Below are 22,673 nucleotides of genomic sequence, written 5' to 3'. Positions count from 1 at the left end.
ACAGCATAAACGTTCATGTACTACTACCTAATTTATGAGATGAAACAGTTATCCGGAATGACCACTTAGAGAAATTTGTAAATCTGGTTAGCAGTATTTAAATCTAATTTAATTTTTTTTTTTTTAAAATACAAGGGGGCGGATTGTGAAACCGTGATGTCAGAAGGAATTGAAATGCACAAAGTACAGACAGTGACAATTGCCTTTTTAACCAGTGGCTGGGTGGTAACAGAGGTGCCCTTGCATTTGGGAACTGATATGAACTAATCCATCTCAATTAGGGATGTCCGTTGCGGGGAATCCAGTTCTGTTTTGGCTCAATGGAGTTCTGTGGCATGTAGGACTCACTTTGCGTTGGTGAGCCAAGCTGGGAACTGTGTTTTGTGTGTGTGTGTGTGTGTGTGTATGGGGGAAAGGTTCTGCAATCTGCACAAATCATGGCCAAACTGGTTCAAATTATGGACCCAAAATACACAAAATTCCAGGAAAATCCGCGTACTGGCCCAGTCCACTGCAGATGGAGTTGGGCCCTGCATCAGTATGGATGCTTACTTACATATATGGACTGCTTATATTAACATATACTGTATATTTGAAACAGAAGTGTTAAGTCCTTCTTTTTCCTTTTTATATTACAGGTGATGAAAAGTATTATTGTATATGGATATCTTTTAAGATACATTTTCTTTTTCTTCTTTTCTCTTTTGTAGCTTCCCCCCTTTTTCGTTTGTTACTGTTGTACTTGCAAATAAAACACACACACACGTAAGAAAGACAGAAAGACTAACAACAGAGTATTTAAAAGTATATATATTTTGAGCTAAATGTTTCAGCTTCTGTCCTCATCAGTAGCACAGTTTAGCTCAAAGTTTAGTTCAAAATATATATTTTTTAAAAATACTCTCTTGTTAGTCTTTCTGTCTTTCTTGTATATTTTACCTTAAGACTGAATGCATCCATAGTGGATCCAGGGTCAACTTGTGGCTTTGCTGTTGTGCTGCTTTACACCTCTCTCTCCCCATATATATATATATACACACACACACACACACAGCTTTTTAAAAAGTCAAAGTGTATATATTGAAGTGCCTGGATCCAGTAAGGGGGGTGGGTGGAGGATGTTGCACAAGATTAAAAAATAAAGCAGACCCCTCCCTGGAGGGTTACACTTTAATTCGAGGCCAGATACAAAAGGAAATCAGCCAACGGAATAATGGGCTCAAGTTCTAGGAAGCCAGATTCCGGCTGAATATCAGGAGAAACTTCCTGACTGTTAGAGCAATACGACAGTGGAACCCATGACCTAGGGAGGCGGTGGGCTCTCCCACGCTGGAGGCGTTCAAGAGGAGGCTGGACAGCCATCCGTCAGGGATGCCCTGACTTGGATCCCTGCACTGAGCAGAGGGGTGGACTCGATGGCCTTGCGGGCCCCTCCCAACCCCGCTATTCCGCGACTCTGTGCCTCAGGCAGAGGCAGGGCAGAGCGACCCGTCTCGAGGAGGCGCGCAAATGAAGGAAGGCCGCTGCTGCGCACGGGGGCGCTGACTCGGAACTCGCCTCGCCTCCGGCCGGGACGCCCGAAGCACCCTGAAGCAAGCAGCGGCCCGCCGGGGGCGCGCGGGGCTCCGGGCACAGCTCCGCCCGCCCGGTTGGCGAAGGGGGAACCATTCCCTGGGGCGGCGGCGGGCTGGCCCACCCGGGAGGCACTGGAGACGAGGCTGGGCAGCTGTCCGCCAGGGGTGCCCGCCTCTGTCCCGCCCCCCGCAGCGGGCGCCGGTTGGGAGGGGGGAGGGCGCAGTGCCCCGGGGGGCGGGGCGGGGCGGGGGGGCTGCCAGAGCCAGGCCGCTTAAGGTCGCGACGGCGCAGCCTTCCCCGCGCGCCCCTGGCCGCCACGCAGCGCTTGTGGGGCGCCCGCTGGCTGGCGCTCGGGCTGGGGCTGGGGCTGGGCGGGCGGGCGGACGGGGCGGCCGCGGAGGGGCTGCTGGCCCGGGCGCCGGTCGTGCCGGGCGCCGCCGCCGCCGCGCCCCTGGCCCCGGCGGCGCGGGGCGGCGGCGAGCGGGCCAGGTTCGGCCCGCCGGGGTGCCGCAGCTGCGGCGCCGCGAGCCGCGCGCGCCGGGCTCCGACGCGCGCGCGCGCGGGGCGCCCTCTGGGTGCTGGGGCGCCTGGACGCGGCCGCGCGGCGCGCCCGGGCGCCTTCCGCGAGGACGGCTCGCTGCGCGCCCGCCACCGCGCCGCCAACCACCGCTGGAGCCAGACGGCCCTGGCGGACACCTTCTACCTGCGCGACGCCGCCCCGCGGGTGAGGGCGGCGGGCGCCTCGCGCGCCTCCCCTCGCGGGCCGCAGGCGCGGCTGGAGGGCGCCCCGCGAGGCCCTCGAGCCCAGCCCCGCGCGGGGCGCGAGCGCGGCCCCAGGCGGCCGCCTCGGCGCGCCCGTCCCGCCAGGTCCTGCTCCCGGGCAGGGCGGCTCGTGGCGCGCGGCGAGGCTGGCTCTGCGTCAACGCGCGGGGGTGGCGCGGACTGTTTCTTAGAGAATCGCAGAATAGCAGGGCTGGAAGGGGCCTCCAAGGCCAGCGAGTCCAGCCCCTGCTCAGTGCAGGAATCCCGGTCAGAGCATCCCTGGCGGGTGGCTGTCCAGCCTCGTCTTGAAGGCCTCCAGGGTGGGGGACCCGCCGCCTCCCTAGGGCCTTGGTTCCACTGTCCTATTGCTCTAACAGTCAGGAAGTTTCTCCTGATGTTCAGCCGGAATCTGGCTTCCTGTCACTTGAGCCCGTTATTCTGCACTCCGGGATTCTTCTCCATGCGTTACATGGTGGCGCATTTTCCTAACATTTATTTGCTTTGTTTTTATTGTATTAATATTTGTCACTTTATTGTATTTTTATCCCGCTCCTCAGCCAAAAAGGGCTCCCGGAGCGGCTCGCAATCACTGAACAAAGAAGACAGCCCCTGCCCGCAGGCTTCCAACCTAAAGCACATTTATTGCATAGCAAGGCTTGCTTCTGCATAAACGCACTTAGGGTTGTGCCGTTTCTTTTCCGTGCATTACTTTGTTGTTCATTTTCTTCATATTTATTTGCTTTGCTTTTATTGTATTTGTATTTGTTTCACTTTATCATACTTTCTCAGCATCCCTGGCCATGAACCATGCTGGCTGAGGCAGATGGGAGTTGAAGTCGAAAGCATCAGGAATGCACCGGGTCAGGAAAGGCTGTGTCAAGTATGGCTACACTTGTAGCCAAATGAGATGACAGAGTCCTGGCTGGGAAGAATGGGCTATGCCATTTCAGACCGGGTGTAAGGGGTGTGTGTGTGTGTGTGTGCCATTTTTAATGCCCCCTACATCAAAGAAAAGGTGGGGGGGAAGCACCCCTGCAAATAGAAAACAGAAAATCAAGGAGTTTCCACCCTGCTCGGCTAGATTTCTGTTTGCAAGGAGGTTTTGTATTTTTTTTAACATAAGATCAAAAAATGTGAGGTGTAAGCAACATGGTACCCTCTAGGTATGTTGGACTACAACTCCCTAAACCCCTGACCTTTGGCCACGCTGGTTGGGGCTTATGGGAGTTGTAGTCCAAAACATCAGGAAGGTGCCAGTTTGCTTACCCTTCAATGGCACAGCCCACAGGTAGGACTCTACCACTTTGTGCTTCCTGCAACATGTAGGCCAGGCCTAGCTTTGCATCTGTGCATCTCCCAGTTTGGTTACTCAAGCCAATGGATTATGGGCCTTTATTTTTGCTTCTAGAACCCCCACCTGAATCAGAACACCTGGAATAACCTGGAGAAATATTGCAGGAGTTTAACAAAATATAACAAGAATGTTTATGTCTGCACTGGGCCACTTTTTCTACCCAGGTAACTTCGTTTTTTAAAAAATTGATAGACGTGTCTTCCCTACCCAGGCCTACTCTGCTCCCCCACTCTAGCAGTCGCGTCAGTTGCAACTTTCGGAGGATCCATCTATGGATCCTGTCCTTCCCAGAGGTTAGGTCGAGACAGGGCAAGAGTCCGGCTGCCGTAATGGTTGCCGCAGAACAATTCATAGACCAGTCAGTGGGAGTGATGGAGGTCAAAACAGGTTAAGGGCCCTATCCTATGCATGTTTAGACAGAAAAAGGTCCTCCAACTCCCAGCATTCCCCAGCCAGCATGTCAACTCAGTTTTTCTTCATTTTTTTTATTTAGTGAAGAAAGGAAGTATTTACAAACGTTTACACACACACACACGAAAGGAAGAGGAAAAAAATCCAAAGTAATTATTTATTTACTTACTCCATTTCTATGCCACCCCATCACTGAGATTCTTTGGATGGTGTACAGAAAAATGAGAAGTCAATAAAGCATTAAGAGCCTGAAGCTAAATAGGCTAGTATTTTTTAAATTTTGGCTCCACCCCTTTGACTATGGCTCCGCCTCTCATGCCTTCTGACCACCATTAGAATGTGCCCCCGCCCCCACACGAGACCTTCTCTGAAATGGGTGCTCATCTCAGGGTGCTGATTTTAACTTTTAATGATAACTGGGGCGGGGTGGGTGGGTGTTTAAATGTATGCTGGGATTCTGATGGTTTTTTTGCTGTGCATTTTAAAAGACAGATTTTATAATATTTCCTCACTTGCAGTTTTTTTTAGATGGAGTAGTCTGCTTTGAGTACTATGCCGCAAGACTCTAATAGAAAACTCCGGTGGGGAGTGCCGATACAAAAACAGGGATGCTGAGAAACAAGAGGGAGGGACTGGTGTGCTCAGGGAAACCCTGAATTTTGCGAAACTACCAAAAACCCTTTAAACAAAAACAGCCTAAGGTGGCAACCCCCCCCCCACAAAAACAGCCCAAAGGGGAATGAGCATGCTCAGTACCCCTAGAATGTTGAGTATCGATTGGAAAAGAAAAACACAGCTGGTGTGTGTGTGTGTGTGAGAGAGAGAGAGAGAGAGAGAGAAAACTTCCCCAACCTGTGCCCCCTAAATGTGTTGGACAACAATGCCCAGATTCCCCCAGCCTCCTCTGGAAGGCTACCTTCTAGCTTAGGAAGGAAGAAGTCATAACAGACTGGAACCCTGAATGGGAGCATTCATGCTGGGAAGTCAAGAGATGCTGCAACCTACTTTTCGCAATTCCCACTCAAGAATCTGGGAGGGGTGGTGGTGGTTGGGGGAATGAGCTGAGCTCTCCCTCCTGCACTTCAGGGGTGGGGCTACTTGTGGGCCCTCAAGACGCTTTGGTCTACAACTCCCATCGGCCTGAGCCAGCACAGCAAATGGTCAGGGGAGTTGTAGGTCAAAACACCTGGCAGTGGCATACTTGTTTGACTCAACGTGCACTCAAACCTTATCTCCATTTTATTTCATTGCAAAGGCAGGGGAAAGGGTTTTTTTTTTCCCTCCTCAACACGGCTCCTAAGAACCGTGCTTCCCGTTGCAGGATGGAGGCTGACGGGAAGATGTACGTGAAGTACCAGGTGATTGGGAAAAACCACGTGGCCGTCCCCACGCACTTCTTCAAGGTGCTCATCCTGGAGAAACCCAGTGGGGAGGTCGAGCTGAGGTCCTACGTCATGCCCAACAGCCCTGTTGGCGAGAAGATCCCGCTGGAGCATTTCCTGGTTCTTATCGAGAGCATCGAACGGGCCTCGGGGCTCCTCTTTGTCTCCAACATTCTGAAAAGGACAAGCAACTTAAAAACCATCACGGCCTCATAACGCAGGGGCATCGAACCTCAGGCTGCTGGGCCAAACGTAGCCCACTGGGATTGCCAGATGGCCACATTCCCTTTCCCCTGACCACTGGTCGTTTGGTGGTTTCGTGGCTTTTGTGCAGTTTCCCCCCTATTCTAAAAGGTAGAAATGCTTCTCCTAAGGCGTAGTGCCTGGCAGGAAGAGTTTTAAGCTAAACTAGGCTAGCATTTTCGGGATTGTGGCCTCACCCACCCTTGAAATTCAGCCCTTTGGCTGAAAACAGTTCAGAACCCTGTAATACTTTCACACCTGATCGCTACCGGGCTGAGCTAAAACTTGATTCCGAAGCATTCTTCTTCATTACTTGGCAAGGCAGTATTTTTTTCTGCCTGGCTAGTTATTGGGGTGTGTGTGTGTGTGTGTGTGTGTGTGTGTGTGTGGAATAGAGAGGGCTGCTGGGACGGTGCTCCCCCCCCCCCAATCTAACACTGTCGCTTGGCCTCCTAATCTCCTCTGGCTTCAAACTGAATGGACTGCAAAGCTGTGTGCTGCTTAGGGAAGTCTACCATCTAGGGACCGAGGATGTTACTGCAGGGTTCAAATGCACAGGCACCTTGAAATCAATTAAAATTAATGCATTTTAAAAACAAAATAACCCTCAGGTGTGCACCCCTGGGGTCCCCTTAGCATGCATGCCAAGCATCAAGTGTTTCGGTTTCACAAACGTGGTGTTATGGTATGGACGGACAGACATCCTCTTTTATTATTATAGATACAGATGTGCTTCCAGCGGAATGTCAGGCTTCCAGCTGCAACAAAATGCATTTGGGGGGCTAATGGGTGAAAGGTCATCCCCAGTAAACCTCACTGCTTATATCACCAATTGTTCCCCAGTCCACACAACAAGCAAATTCTCCTTCCCATCTTTTGTTGCATTCAGTGCAGTGTTCAATTAAGGAGAAGTCTTCAATTACGGAGAATTTGTCATTCTGAAACGAAGCAGAAGCTGAGCCAGCTTGTTTAGATGCCCTTGATGGGTCTCACAGTTCAATCAGTTTGCTCTTGACTACTGCACAAGGAGCGGATTTCAGCCATTTCTGCTATCCAATAGAAGCAGGTTGGTCGGTCCCGATGCATTTCTTTTCAAATGTATTCTTACTAATTTTTCAAAATGCAACAATAGAAAATAACATTGTGGAACAGTCTTCATTTGTTTACGCGTGCCATGGCCTGATCGGTAGAATCACAGGGGGGCCAACAAGACACCGTGGCTTGTTAACCACCCATTGTGTGCTGGCCAGATTTGCAAAATTACCCTCGCTGGCATGGCTTCTCGTGTCCTCCGAACCCAGCGAGGGTGGCTTGTTGGGGTGGGTAACAAACCACCCCACAACAGCCAGTGGCTCTGGGTGGTTCATCACCTACCCTGACAAACGTGGCTTCTTAACCACCCTGCAATCGTGTGAACTGGAACGTGATTTGGGGTTGTTTTCGTAGTGAATTACTTCGATAAGCACCTCTGATCATTTCATTTTGTATTCATTTATCCTAATCAATCATTGCAATGGTTGCCTTAGTTCTCTCTGCTGAATCATAAAATCTATAAAGTCTTTCCACGGAATGTAAAAACCATCTACAATCCTTAGTCCTGATGCATTTCTTGAGCTCTGTGTATGAGACGGACCCACAGTTGTCCTGGTGTTTTTGGTTTGCAGCTAGCATGGGTCGAAAAAGATCCAGGGCAAAGCAGAGTTTTCTACATCTTGCGCAGCTTGCTTGCTTTTGTGCAGCTGTCGCCGGCGTTCTTCGCCGCTGCGTCGATCTGAGGCCTCAGTACCGACAGAGAGATGAGGATTGCTTCCTGGAAGGAAACCCCAAAGAGTTTAGCAGTCAGTGTGAGACTGGGATCTCCAATATGGTGCCCATAGACACTCTTAGCACCCGCCAGTCTCCTTACTCTTCCTGATTTTTTTGTATTAATAGTTTTTAAAGTTATTTTTTAATTAGGAGGTTGGCATGTGTCTAGCACTAAAAACAGGATTTGCTTTAAGCCCTGGTCCTAACCGATGTCCTTAAAACAGGTCTTCAACCTGATGTCTCCAGGTTCCCTTCCCTCTCTGATTTTAATTTGATTATATATATACATACATACATACATATGTTTAATTACATTCTTTTTTAATTGGGAAGCTGCAAGCAAGGAGTTGCCCTCCAGTGTCATTTTTATCTGGGATTGATTGATTTACTTACTTACTTACTTATTTCATTTCTATACCGCCCAATAGCCGAAGCTCTCCGGGCGGTTCACAAAAATTAAAACCAAACAACACAATAAAACAATTTAAAATATATAGAACATTAAAAGCATAAATGAGTTCAAATGAACGCTTCTGTTTTGGAGCTCAGACCGTGACTTCTGTCTTGGACTTGGGTTCTTGGGCAAACGACTCTTCTTTAAGCCCCACCACTTTGCCTTCTGGGAAAGGAGAGTTCTATGGCTGCCCATGCCCAACATGGCAGCCACTTTATGACTGGGCAAGCCCCATCTCCATGGCAGCCATTTTGCAAGAGTGCCCACCCCCCAATTCCAACTGTGCCCACTGGCCCAAAAAGTTTGGGGACCCTTGTAACAGTGGCAGTCACGGAATTTTCCTGCCTAAAGAGCTGTACTCCCAGGTAACACCCTGTGTTGGGTATCGGCTTAGACCTTTCCAAATCTGATGTACCCACCTGAATTGCTTGGATAGAGGGACATACATTGCCTGTTTTCCGGAATGGAGGATGAGGGAGAAAGGGTCAGGAACAGGGGGGTGGATGCTGTGGTCTATAAGGATTCCATGCAGGGGCGGCAAGGTTCGGCATGGTTGGGCACCTGCCAAGGACCCACACCCTGGCAGGGGGCCACTGACAAGACCCCATGGAGTTGCTCCTCGTTCCCCTGCCTCTTGCCCTGGGCCAGGCAACAGGTGGTGAGGAAGAAGAGCAGGAGATGCCGCGGCCGCCTGGCTCCCTGCCTGCCAAGCAAGCAAGTGGGAGCCAGGAGGAGGAAGAGACGGGAGACTCACAGAGGGAGGGGACCCATGGAGGGTGCCCCCAGAAACCTGGAGCTGGTACCGATTCCATCCCTATAGGGCGCCACATTGGAGACCCCAGGGCCAGAGTTTGGGGATTGGGACCAGAGGGATCCGGATTCAAATCCCTGCTCAGTCTTAAAACTCAAAGGGGGCTTCAGCCCGTCACTCAGTTTCATACCACCGGGGACGGGCAGGAGGACTACTGAGATGTAGCACCTTTTGAACCCATTACAAGTACAGCATCAGTGCTACAGCACCTAAGCCTCCCAGGTGGCCTACCTCGGTCCTGATGGTGCGGCTTCCCTGCCCTGGGCAGGTGTTCAGGTACAAGTCAAACAACGTGCTCGGATCTGTGACTGCCAGGTTCGGGTCGGCATCCACACCGGCCTCCAGGCCTTGCAAGCCTCCAAACACAATCAGAGCGTGGCTGGGAGAAACGAAGGAACAACAGATGGATTTTACTGGAGGCAACGGGGCTTCAGGTCTTGAAGAACACAGTACAATAGGGGTGTCGAACTTCTTTCAGCTGAGGGCCAAGTTCCATTGCAGAGAAGCTCTCGGGGGCCGCATTCCAGTGGTGGGTGGAGCCAAAGGCAAAAGGGGCATGGCCAAAAACACTGGCCTATTTTAGTTTACAGCTCTTAGCCAGTAACTAGCCTTTGGAGAGGCATTTCAAACTTTTAGAATGGGGGAAAACTGCATAAAAGCTGGGGAACGAAATGACTCGTGGCTGGAGGAAAGGAGGTGGGGCTTAGGATTAGAGGGCGCAGCCGTTTGGAGAACCCCAAAGGGCCAGATTTGGCTTCCAAGCAGGTTGGATTTGGCCCCTGGGCCTGAGGTTCTGCTCCCCTGCTGGACAAGCTGTAGTCTGATGAGAGAAAGGCTGTTCCTGTTACCTGAAAGAAGGGAGAGCTGCTTGTTCCACAGAGGTCCCTCGCTCAGAGGTCCCAATGGAGAGATCGTAGCCTTCCTTAAACGGGGATTCAGCAAACACAGCACCTGGGGGTCAGAGAGGGGGTGTTAAGAGATCTAATCCATCAAGTCACTTGCCAACTCATTCTTTAATAATAATTTTTTTAAGTTAGGGAATGTAGTTTGATGCACTCACACCTCTGAATACCAGAAACAAGGTAAGACTCATCCTATAAGCCAGGGGCAGGCGACCAGGGCCCTCCAGATATTTCGACCTAATACAACTCCTATGATCCCTCACCACTGGCTCAGCCAGCTCGGGCTGATGGGAGTTGTAGGCCAAAACAGCTGGAGGACCAGAAGTGGCCTACCTGTGCTATAAGCCTTGTGCATGAAAAAATGTTCCCTTCTTTTTGGTCATAAGCTAAATATTTGTTATCTGTAGTTGTTATTTGGAGGAGGGGACTCCATGTAAAATGGAAGAGAATCCTTTTTTATTCTACAGGATCCAACTTTATTCTCCAGGATCCAACCCAGATCCTGTGGAAAATCCAAAAGGGAGAAGAAAGAAGGAAGGAAGGAAGAGGAGGAGAGAGAGAGAGAAAGAAAGGGAAGGAAGAAAGACAGAGGAAGGAAGGAAGGAAGGAAGGAAGGAAGGAAGGGAAGGAGAGAGAGGAAGGAAGAGAAGGGGGGAGAGAGAGAAAAAAAAGGAAGACAGGAAGGAAGGAAGAGAAGGAGAGAGAGGAAGGAAGGAAGGAAGGAAGGAAGGGTGGGGGGTGTCTAAGAGAAAGAGAGTGTTGCTGCTGGGCGGGATGGGGGGTGGGAAATGGCGCTTTCTCAAAATTCCAAATATGCCCGTGGCCCAGAAAAGTTTGGGGACCCCTGCGCTGTACATGGAACAGTGCTTTTATACATAAGATCAATTATTATTGGTTGTTTATTCAGTGCCCTCAGTGTGGTTGGCACTTAACAGAGTACAAGGGGCAGGTCCCTGCCTCGAGCGTACAGTCTCAAATGCAACAAGGGGGAAACGGCAGAAGAAGGGCAAGGTGGAAGAAGGCAAGCGGAAACAGGGAAGCCACGGGCAGCTGCTTTAGTTGCCTGTGCTGGGGCAGAGTTCAGGCGCCAAGTTGCAGTCGACAGGGCATGGGGACGAATGAAGGAAGAGCTGTTGAGCCCCCAGCCCGCCTGGGTCCCAATGCAGCCTGACGGGGCTTCTCAGGTGGCCCCGCCCTTCCCCTGACCACCAATCATGGTGTGTGTTCGTGTGGGTGGGGTGGGGTGGGGGGTTAATGTGGTGCACATACTTACTCAGGCAGGAAGCTAAGCGGACAGTGTAACCCCAGTAAAGGCCAGACATGGTGCGCGGCTGATGTGATGACACCACAGTGCCCTTTTGCGTTTTGCTGTCTACAAGAGAAATTGGTGGATTATCTGGAGTTTTTTATTGTTTTGTTACGTTTATTTCCCATGTTTTCCTCTTGCAAGGAGCCCAAGAGGCCGTACATCCTCCTCCTCCACTCCATTTGTCCTCACAACAACCCTGCGAGTTAGGCTAGACTGAGAGTCAGTGACTGGCCCAGAGTCACCCGGTGAGCTTCATGGCCGAGGGGGGACTTGATCCTGGGTCTCCCCAGCCCAATACTCTAACTACTACACCACACCGGCTCTCTTAGTCACTAGATCCTCAGGGCTTCATAGTGCCTACAAAGAGGAATTTCTTTCTCCCCCCCCATGAGATTTTATTTTATTTCAAAATAAAATAAGGGGAAGAAGAAGAAATACAATAAATCAAGATCACTAAAGAAACAAAGAAATTCGCTAATGATAATTCTTAGTCTAAAACCACTATGGTTATGGAACATCTACAGTAAAATGGCATAAGTAGGAGCACACGAGAAACAGTGTGGTATAGCAGTTAAAGCACTGGACTGGGGCTTGGGAGATCTGGGTTCAAGTTCCCACTCGGCCAGGAAGCTCACTGGTGGTTTTGGGCCAGTTGCTGACTCTCAGCCTCACCTACCTCACAGGGTTGTTGTGAAGATAAAACAGAGAGAAGGAAGACTAAAAAGCCGCCTTGGGTAGGGAGTCCCAGCAGGCTGGATTTGGCCCTGTCGTTCCACCCCCCTGTTGTTCCACCCCCCTGTTCTACGCCAAGGTAGGGAGTTGATATATTACCTGGATTCTGCCGTTCATCTAGCCGCACTGTGACTCTCAGGCCAGCCTCCAGCTGTTTGTCTATCTGTACCTCCTGCAGGAAGAGAACGTTGGCATGGGACATTACAAATACCAGGACTGTTAAACCCGTAGCCAGACATCAAGGGAACCATGTCAAACCCGTAGCCAGACATCAAGGGAACCATGTCAAACCCGTAGCCAGACATCAAGGGAACCATGTAAGCTACTATGCTGGTCAAGCAGAGCACGCCAACTCCTCCCACCTCCCACTGGATAAGTAGCTGTCATGTCACAGAATGTTCACAGACATTCCGCGGGAGATGGGTCAGTCAATCATATTGAGGTCCATTCTTAGGTGATGACTGGGATGTGAAAACCACACCCAGGTGGCCAGCTTCTCTAAACCAGGAGAGTTGAACAGCTCAAATTCCATTCCAGAAAAACTCTTGGGGGCCACATTCCAGTGGTGGGTTGGGCCGAGGCACAAAAAATACCAGCACATTGTAGCTTCCTTACTGCAAGTAACTTGGCCTTAGAGGAGGAATCTCAACCTTTTAGAATGGGGAAAAAATTACACAAAAGCCAGTAAGTGAATGGTGTGGGTGGGAAAGAGGGTAAGTCCAGGGTTTATTTATATTTATTCCATTTCTATAGCGCTTAATAGCTGAAGCTGTCTGGGCCATTCACAACCATTAAACCCAGAAAATACAACACAATTAAATATAGTTTTAAAAGTTTTAAACTATACTATAAAATACCCCCTAACCCCCCACTCCAAAATAAAAGTTTGCAGTGGTGCAAAGCTTTAAAATACAATAACAGGTTTCAAACAACAGAAACCGAAAGATTAAAATGCCTGGGAAAAGGGGTCTGCAGCTGGTTAGAGGTGTGGCGATCTGGGAACTCCAGAGAGCTGGATCAAGACTCCAAGAGGGCTGGATTTGACCTGAGGTTTCCCACCGATGTCATAAATGCACTGAAAGGGCAGGAACTCCGGAGAGCTGAGGTCACGCCCCGGCTGCCTTTCAGAACTCGCCCGCCCCATCACGGCCGGGGACCACAACTCTTCCCGTGAAGGCAGTGATGGGACCAGAAGGGGTTTCCACAAGAGAGACCACACTTTACCTTCCGCATCCCACAGTTCACGAAGGACCCCCGGCCGGGCTTGGTGGGCCGGGCCAAAACCACGCCTTCCCGGTATTCCGAGTCCTCATCTATCCGCAAATGGTGAGGGCTGTCCAAGGGGTTCAGGAGCCCTGAAACGATACGTTCATGGGCAGAATTACTGAGTCACTGCGACAGAGTTGGAAGGTGACCACTCATAACCACAGCAAAGCATACAAACATTTGTCTCTCTGTTACTGATTCATTAAGGGCGCGATCCCATGGATGTTTAGACAGAAAAAAGCCCTACAACTCCCAGCATTCCCCAGCCAGCAGTGTTGCCAGCGGCATGCTGGGAAATGTGGGACTTTTTTCCTGTGTAAACATGCATAGAATTGCAGACTTTTTAGATTTTTATAGCTATTTTCATATACATTTATATTTACCTGTTCCTCTGGTGTTTGTCGTTTGTACTGTATCTTATTCTTTTAATTATCTGTGTGGTATTTTATTCTTTTAAGGGACAATCCTATGCATGTTTGGACAGAAAAAAAGTCCGGCAACTCTATCTGCTACGCTGGCTGGGGAATGCTAGGCGTTGTAGGACATTTTCTTGTCTAAACATGCATAGGATTGCACCTTTAAACTATTTTTATCCTGGCTCCTCAGCTAAAAAGGGTCCCAGAGTGGTTTACATGTAAAACAAAACAGTCCCTGCCTGCAGGCTCGTAATCTAAAAAGACACGACATGCAAGGAAAAGGGGATGGGGGGAAGAGGAAAAAAATTAAGCAGTCTTTAAGGAGGGCTGGTGAAAGGGCTCCGCTCCCTCAGTGCAACCTGTTGGAATGGCTGGTGGTGGCAGCTGAAGGAGGAGGAGCTGTTCTGGGGCAGGGGGCGGGGTCTTCAGCAAGGAGGGTGGAATGTTGTTACCCCAACAACCCTGCGAGGTAGGCTAGGCTCAGAGATGGCCGGCCAAGTTCACACAGTGAGCTTTGTGGCTGAGTGGGGACTTCAACCGGGGTCTTCCTGCTCCTTGTCTGACACTCCAACCCAGGGGCGCTGAACCCCTTTCAGCCTGAGGGCTGCACTCCATTTGGGGAAGGGCCGCATTGCAGTGTTGGGCGGGGCCAAAGCAAAGGGGGTAGAGCCAATCTAGCAAAAAACTTTATTTTTTTTATTTATTGAAAACATTTCTTGGCCACCTTTCAGGGCAGAAGCCCTCCCAAGGCAGCTTACAGCAATAAAACACATAAAAACAGTTAAAATATTAAAAGCAATAAAACCAGCAGCAACGGTAATGGCAATACCAGCAACAACAGCAATCATCTCAAGAAAAGGCCAAGGTAAAATCATGTGTTTTCAAGGCCTTCTTAAAAGTCTGCAATGGTGGAGCATGGTGGACCTCTGATGGCAGCTTGTTCCATGGATGTGGGGCCACCACAGAGAAGGCCCTCTCACGTATGGTCACCCACCTGACGGCTCTCACGGGTGGGCAAATGAGAAGGGCCTCTCTTTCTGATCTTAAAGTGTGGGCAGGCTGATAGGGGTATAGACGGTCCTTCAAGTAACTTGGTCCCAAACCGTTTATGGCTTTAAAGGTCTAAGCCAGCACTTTGAAAATATACCAGCATAGTTTAGCTTAAAGCTCTTATAGCCAGTAAAAAAGGCTCAGGAGAAGCATTTCAGACTTTTAGAATGGGGGAATAAACGACACAAAAGGCCAGAAACCACCAAATGATTAGCGGTCAGGGGAAAGAGGGTGGAAACTCTGGAGGGCTGGACTGAGATCCCAGGGAGGCCCGATTCGGCCCGCATGCCTGAGGTTCAACACCCCTGCTACAGTGGCTCTCTGAGTATATTCAGAGCTGAAGCTGAGATAAACAGGCACCCTTTCAGCCGTGTGACGACCAAGGCAACGGAGTGAAAACCACTCATTGTCTCTGTGGCCAAGTATGAAAAGTTGGTAGCTGTCCAGGCAAAGAGGGCCTTAGCCTTACCTGCAAACTGCAGGTCCTGATGCTTGGGGAAAAAAGATTTCCTTAGGTACCTGTATGGGAGAGAAAAAGCATCGTTATCCATTGGTTCTTGCAAGAACACAGGCAGAAGGGGCTACGGATATTTGTTTGTTTATATGGGGTCAAATCCAGCCTAAGTCCTAATTACAGTAGACTCATGGAAATGAATGGGATTGAAATTAGTCATGATCAGCTTAAATTCCATTCATTTCAATGGATTTAATCAAAGTAGGTCTTCGGTTGGATTGGAACCACTGTTTTTTAAGATCATCTCCTGCTCTTTGTGTAGCAGCCACAAAGAGTTCTGCAACATTTGTTCTGCTGTTGATGTTTCAAAGCTTTCATTGTGTTTGTCAAGCTCCCCACTTGTTTTCAAAGCGTTCTGCTTGTTTTCACATTTATTATTTATTTACAATACCTATATACCACCCCACATCAAAGGTTTCAGAGCGGTGAACAACAGAAAAAATAAATATTATAATAATGATATTAAAACAATGAAAACATTCTAAAAGGAACAGATTCTGAACTTAATAAACCGCGGCTGGTCACTCAGGGAAGGCCTCTCGAAATAGCAATATTTCAGGAGGCGCAGAAAGCAACACAACGTTGGCGCCTGCCTGACCTCCAAAGACCAGGAGTTCCGCAGGAAGGGGGCCACCACGCTGAAGGCTCTCTTCCTGGTGGACTCCAACTGGACCATGGGTCCACATGGAACCACCAGGGGCATGTCCTCTGATGACCTCAGTGACTGGGCAGGTTGGCAAGGGAGAAGGCGCTCTCTCAGATGTCCTGGTCTCAAGCTGTTTAGGCCTTTATACACTAGTACCAGAACCTTTAACCCTGGCCCAGTAGTGAATAGGCAGCCAGTGCAGTTCCCTCAGCAAAGGAGTTACATGCTGCAAAAGGGGCAGCTCCTGACAACAGCCGGGCTGCTGCATTCTGCACTCGCTCCAGCTTCTGGACTAGCCTCAAGGGCAGCCCTGCATAAACTGCGTTGCAGCAATCCAGTCCGAACGGTTTTCAAAGTTTTGTCACTTGCTGTGGGAGGCCCTGTTTGGGACAAAAGGCGGCTCATCAATTAATATATGTATGGAAATAATGTATTCGCAAGCTTTCCTGTGGTCAAGGCAGCATATAACGAGAATTAAAATGAAACTCGACAACCAGCAAAAACAGAAAAGGACGAGTAAAAAAAAAAGTGCTCCTTTCTGGTTGCCAGCGATCCCAGGGGCAGCTGCAGGTCCTTCCTGTAGCCATCCTGTGACTTGAAGAGGCTAATTTGAGTGTCCGCAGACCCCTCCTCCAGGCAGTGGCGTAGCGAAGGCAGGGCTCACAGGGTTGAAGCACCGGGACTTTTTTTATTAGCAGGGATGCTGATGTCCTCCACCGCCTTGTCAGACTTCTCTGTTCCCTCTGAGCTTAGCTGCAATCCTCACAGCAGAGGGGGAAGATGGATTTGCCTGGCAATGGTATATTGTTCCCTGTTGTGATGCAAAGGCTTTTGGGGTGGCTTAGCTTGGAATGAGCAGCTCAGACCTATTCGCTTGACCAAAGACCTGCTCCTGCTGGAGTCCAAAACTGCTAGAGCTGGAGCGTTGATCTGGATCAAGACAGCAGCTTGCATTTTTGGATAAGTGCCTGAGCTTCCAAATTTACCGCCACCTCCTCCCCCATTTCATCTTGGGACTCTGAACATGCAAACACTCTGACTTCACCGTCAAATCCATTTTTTTCTCCCCTATTCCCCCTCCTGCCTGAACCTGCTTTTTTGTAACATCTTGCCAGAGGAAGTGATCTGGAGATCTCAAAAGCTTGCACCCTTTTTTGCGGGGGTGATCTTTGTGTTGGCTCAATAAAGGTGTTACTCCAATATGGATTTTGGAATCTGAGCTTGAAGACGCTTCCGAAGTGTTCCTGCGAGACTTACTGGGGACACTCCAAATACTGCAGAATCCGGGCCAGCTGCACGCAGGCCTGGCCTTTCTTCTTGATCCCCTCGAACTCGCCTTCGACCGTCCTGAAAGAGGAGAGACAGAAGCACGGCCCGTGAAATCCAAAAAGGGAACGGCTCTGCGCTCTGCTTCTCAGTGAAAACTCTGCTAGTTTTGCAAAGAAACCATGCTCAAGAGGGGGTTCAAAACACCCTGGCACAGCCCCTGCATTGTATGCAGGGTTCGATCCCTCGCATCTCCAGGTAGGGCTGGGGAAAATCCCTGTGTGACATCGTGCTGCCAAAGGTGACCAGAGGCTTCTAAGGCTCTGGAGGCTCTTTTTAGCGCCGCGGCGTGCACGGTGCCATCAATCACATTTCTAATTTACAGCTAGAGATTCATAGAATCACAGAATAGCGGGGATGGAAGGGGCCTACGAGGCCATCGAGTCCAACCCCCTGCTCAGTGCAGGAATCCAAGTCAGAGCATCAGTCCAAGTCAGATTCATCTTTCCCCCTTGCTCATAATACCAGGACTCAAGGATCTTTCAGTCTATTTTAAATTGCTTTGTAAGCCGCCTTGAGTGCTGTTTTTGGGTGGAAAGGCGGGGTACACATCAAATATATAAGTAAGGGGGGGTCCAATTAAGCCTGGTGGGCAGGAGAGTCAGAAGAGGCAAAGGGAAGTTCTTCAAAATGCAGTGACACTAGATGGCTCTAAGAGGGGATTAAACAAATTCGTGGAGGACGAGCGACAGTGTGGTGTAGTGGTTAGAAGGCTGGACTGGGTCTCGGGAGACCCGGGTTCTAGTCCCCACTTGGGCATGAAGCTCACCGGGTGACTTTGGGCCAGTCCCTGACTCTCAGCCTATCCTGCCTCACAGGGTTGTTGTGAGGATCGAACAGAGAGGAGGAGGATTGTGTACGCCGCCTTGGGCTCCTTGGAAGAAAGGCAGGATATAAATGTAACATATAATAAATAAATAAAAATGTAACATATAATAAATAAGGCTACTAGCCATGCTATATGGGCATATCGCTTGGTGCCCATCAGGCTCCTTGCCTGCCCCTCATGCTTTTAATTTGATTACTTAAGAATTAAAAAAAAATATCTAGGAGTGTTGCACAGTGAAGAGCTTCCCTCCAGTGCTATCTTTATTTTAGTTTAAAATAATGTGTTTTTATGTTTTATTCATTTATGTACTTCTTACATTTCTGTACTGCCCCATAGCCAAAGCTCTCTGGGCGGTTCACAAAAGCTCACACCTCCTTCCACCTTCTCCTTACGGGTTCTCAGGCAAGCGACTTTTCTTTTAGCCTCACCAGTTTGCCTTCTGGGAAATGAGTGATTTGTGACCGGCCGTGCCCAACACAGCAGCCATTTTTTGAATGGCAAAGCCCCACCCCGCATGTCATCCATTTTGTGAGAGTGCCCACAACACTCCTTGAACATTCCAAATGTGCCCACCAACCCCCAAAGCTGGGAAGCGCATGGATCCAGCAGGGGTGTATTTACATTCACTTTCTCAGGCAATCAAGGGGGGGAAAGGAACTGAAAGCAGATATGGAGGGGGAGGGAGTAACCAAATCCTCACTTCAAATCTTCTCCGTGTTCATCAAACACCACGATCTCGTCCACACAGAAGATGGTGCAGGCCCTGGCGATCTGCCCTGCAAGGTACGTCCGCAACTCTGGCGACTGTGCGTTGCTTAGAATTGACCCAGGAAGGGCAATGCTGACCGTGTAGTGACACCCTAAGAAATAAGGAATTGAGAGGTGGCGACAGAGGAGAGAGAGGTTGTTGTTGTTGTTCCGTCGTTCAGTCGTGTCTGACTCTTCGTGACCCCATGGACCATAGCACACCAGGCCTTCCTGTCCTGCGCTCTCTCCCGGAGCATGCTCAAGTCCATATTCATTGCATCAATGATGCTATCTAGCCACCTCATCCTCTGCTGTCCCCTTCTCCTTTTGCCTTCAGTCTTTCCCAGCATCAGGGTCTTTTCCAGAGAGTTTGAAGAGAGAGGAGAGTCCCACAAAACATTCTCCACATTTCGGAGAAGCTCTCGGGGGCCGCATTCTGGTGGTGGGCGGGGCCAAAGGCAAAAGGGGCATGGCCAACATGACAATAGTACAATGTACCACTTGGGTTTACCTTTATCTTCTTTTGGCTTTGCCTCTTCCTTCTGTTTCTCCATCAGCTCTTGCGTTCTCTGCTTCTCTATTTTTCTCAACAGTTTAATTTCCTTCCATTTTTTCTTCTCCTCTTTTTCTGGAACACACAGAGAGAGAGAGAGAGATGCTGGAATGGAGACACAGAGTGTGTGCAGGTAAAATTAAAGGAGTCCCTGGGCATTCCAGCTGGGACTCATCCCAGTTAGTTGTGAAACAAAGTTAGTGGTTTACAAAGATTAAAAACCTTAAAAATACAACATGGTACATAATAGAAAAACTATTTACATACAAACATGGAAACAAGACAGCGCGCGCGCACAACATGCACACGGCATCCAAACAATTTTAACAACCAACAATAAGAAATCCCAAGACCAATTAAAATCCTTTTCATATGCTGCCAAATGCCGGAAAGCAGAGGAAGGTCTTAACCTGGCGCCAAAAATATAACAATCTTGGCGCCAGGCAGGCCTCGCTGGGGAGATCATTTCATAATTGGGGGCTGCCACCAAGAAGGCCCTCTCCCTTGTTATCACCTTCCAAGCCTCCTTTGGAAGAGGCACCTGGGGGAGGGTCTTTGAGTGTACTGTACGGGTTGGTTCACGGCTGTATGGGTCAAATGCTCTCTGCCCTTACCTCTGCACACTGTTGGCGTTTTGAGGTGAGCCCAAATTAGATGCCTGCAAGTTAGATGTGACTCTCCCAGGCCACATGGACAGAAAGGAGTTCTGTAGTACCCTAAAGACTAACCAAAAGATCACCAAAAATGTGCAAGCTTTTGAGATCTCCAGATCTCTTCATCAGGCAAGATGTTATGAAAAGCAGGTGCAGTGGGGGGAATAAGAGATCGGTGGGGGGGAATCTGACTTGATGGTGAAGTCACAGAGTCTGCATGTTCACCGTCCCAAGCTGGACCAGGGAAAGAGGGGCCTGCAGACATTCAAATAAGTCATTTTGTAACATTTTGCTTGATGAAGAGATCTGGAGGTCTCAAAGGCTTGCACATTTTTGGTTGGCCTAGTAAAGGTATTATGCTAATATGAGTCTTGGGATTTTGCTTATGGTCAACACAGCTACCTTTGCTTCTGAAAGACTAACAATTTTATTGTGGCATAAGGTTTTGCAGACTAGAGTCCATCGGATGCATTACTTGTTCCTGGCCATTCCACCAGCCCTGCTAAAATAATTAATCCCCCCCACCCCCATTCCTTTTCCTTGTGTGTCGTGTCTTTTTTAGACTGCAAGCCGGAAGGGGAGGGTCTGCCCTATTTAATTAATTATATGTCAGAAACTCTGGAACCTTTTTTGGCCGAGGAGTGGGGATAAAAATATTTCAGATAAATAAATACCACCAGCTGGCCTGTATACATGCACACAGGTGCAGAGTGGGGAAAACAGCAAACACTATAGAGGCAAATTTGGGATTTTCTTAAAAAATGGGAAATGGTATATAAATATCCTAAAATAAAGAAATACCAAATAAAGAAATGCGATGAATGCAAATAACAGTCTGTGGCCATTTAAACTGAAGTCAAAACTTCTGCAAAACAAGCATCGTTAATCATGGTGCTGGATCCCTGATTAGGAGCACTGTCGTTAGAAGGTGAGGATATGCTGCAACACTTTGCTGCAGACCCAACTGGGAATTCACAAGAGTCGGTGTGAAGGCAAGAACTGGCGTGGTGTAGCAGTTAGAGTGTTGGACTGGGACTTGGGAAACCGGGGTTTTAGTTCCCACTTGGCCATGAAGCTCACTGGCTGCCTCTCCACGTAACCTACTTCACAAGGTTGTTGTAAAGCTAAAATGGAGAGGTGGAGAATCATGCATGGGCCCCTTGGAGGACAAGCGGGAAATAAATGTATCAAATAAAATGACTGACAAGGTTTCCTTTGACAAAACCGATTCCCGGTTGCTCCTTTTCCAAAGATTTGCACGTTAAGAAATTTAAAAAATCCCAGGTACCCATAAAGTGCATCTGTACTTACTTTCTTGCTTCCATTTGCGCCAGTCGATCTTTTGGTTGTCCCCCTAGAAAAGAGGAAGGTACACAGATGCCATCGGCTGCCCAGGCTGACTTTTATCTGCGAGCGCAGAGGCTTCAAGAACAGCCCCCTCACGCTGTTCTGTTCAGTACACGCTTCTGTGATACACCGGCAAAGCACCTTATTCAGTCCTGCCCATGTGTATTATTATTATTATTATTATTGTGAAATTTCAACAAAACAAAAAAGGAAAAATGGTAGCTACGTACGTTTGAATATACCAACTTCAACATGTACATATAAATGTGCGTCGAAACTACAGCTTTGGGAATTATGCATAAACTTGAACAAAAGCAGACCAAATATCCACGCAAGTCCTAAGCTGATAAATCTCAAACCAGAAGCCCAAGGGCATCAACGTTACCCCCACCCGTTCCGCTCGCATCCAAAGGTGCTGTGGGTATCACAGAATCAGGGCCGACACCTCCATGCTTTTTGCACCCCTAGAGCAAGGATGGGCAGAAGGGAGCTCTCCAGGTGTTTGGCCTCAAACTCCCAGGACGCCTGACCGTTGGCCATGCCTGCAGGGGCTGCTGGGAGTTGCAGTCCCAAGCGTGTGGAGCTCTACCGTCTGCTCTAGCAGGGCTGGGGGCCGTGTGGCCTCCGGATGTTGCTGGGCTGCAGTTCCCATCATCCCTCCCCATTGGCTAGGTTGCCTGAGGCTGATGGGAGTTGCAGTCCCCGCAACATCCGGAGGGCCACACGTCGGGTCTCCGGCTTTTAAATCCTGATAGCAACCTGGGCGTGGAGGCAGGGCGCCTCTGAGAACCAGGCTGCTGGGAGGACTAACAACACATGAGGACTGGCCACTTTAGCGCTTTGCTCTCGTCGCTTCCCCCCGCATCAATGCGCAGCGTGAACATTCCATAGCCTCCCTTTAACCCATTGCGCGCCTGCCGCCGCCTCCACGTGTACCTCCCGCAAGCGCTTCGCTCCGCTCTTCTCCGCCATGTTCCAGCCGACCAATCGCCGCCGCGCAGCTTCCGGCGGCCCCTCTCGCGCCGACGCTGATTGGGCGAGGCGGGGAAGGAGCTGTAGAGTTACACAGTAGGTAAGAGGGCTCCCTGTCTGTATGGGGCGTTTCCGGGTTGACATTGAAAAGCCCCCCCCGCCCATTTCTCAGGTGTCCCTGGGGAAAAATCTGCGAACGGGAAACATGCAACGCTAACCAAAAAGCATGCATGTTGCTAGATTAAAAAAAAAAAAAAAGAATTTGGGTATAATCCAATTTAAGTCCTACTTAGAGCAGACCCACTGAAATGAATGAGCCTTAAATCCCATTCACTGGAATGGCTCTACTCTTCTCTGAATAGGATAGGACTTAGCGCGGATTTTACCCAAATTCATTTTTTAAAAAACAACTCTACCAATTTGCATGTTTTTTGGTGTTCGCATTAAGTCCCATTCATTTCCGTGGTTTACTCTAAGTCGGACTTAGGTTGGATTTTCCCCCCTTGTGTGCACGTGACCCAAAAGAGTTCTTAAAAAAAAAAAACCTTTCTAAATACATAAACAAAAACTGCATTGAATTTAAATGTAGTTTGGGTTAATCTTGTTACTGACA

General features: G+C 49.3%; 2 protein-coding genes across 2 annotated transcripts; one reads left to right on the top strand and one right to left on the bottom strand.

The window, feature by feature from the left end:
• Positions 1-320: 320 nt before the first annotated feature.
• Positions 321-7,313, top strand: ENDOG (endonuclease G). The gene is made up of 4 exons (XM_084821288.1): positions 321-337; positions 1,594-2,809; positions 3,746-3,855; positions 5,424-7,313. Exons 1-4 carry the CDS (start codon positions 321-323, stop codon positions 5,698-5,700), a joined length of 1,620 nt encoding a protein of 539 aa, XP_084677414.1. The 3' UTR covers positions 5,701-7,313.
• SPOUT1 (SPOUT domain containing methyltransferase 1) lies at positions 6,414-22,069 on the bottom strand. The gene is made up of 12 exons (XM_084820929.1): positions 22,025-22,069; positions 21,053-21,095; positions 19,047-19,163; positions 18,489-18,648; positions 16,891-16,980; positions 14,943-14,992; positions 12,966-13,096; positions 11,841-11,913; positions 10,974-11,072; positions 9,647-9,749; positions 9,030-9,177; positions 6,414-7,537 (listed from the first exon to the last, which is right to left on the bottom strand). The coding sequence occupies exons 1-12, from the start codon at positions 22,058-22,060 to the stop codon at positions 7,433-7,435; spliced, it is 1,155 nt and encodes a 384-aa protein (XP_084677055.1). The 5' UTR covers positions 22,061-22,069; the 3' UTR covers positions 6,414-7,432.
• Between the last annotated feature and the right edge of the window lie 604 nt (positions 22,070-22,673).

This window comes from Heloderma suspectum, chromosome 14 (genome assembly GCF_057233095.1).
Source record: "Heloderma suspectum isolate Gila_16-S chromosome 14, 16-S_ref, whole genome shotgun sequence".
NCBI classification, from domain to species: Eukaryota; Metazoa; Chordata; class Lepidosauria; order Squamata; family Helodermatidae; genus Heloderma; species Heloderma suspectum.
The sequence above is the reverse complement of the archived record's forward strand: the minus strand, read 5'-3'. Positions and strand labels throughout refer to the sequence as shown.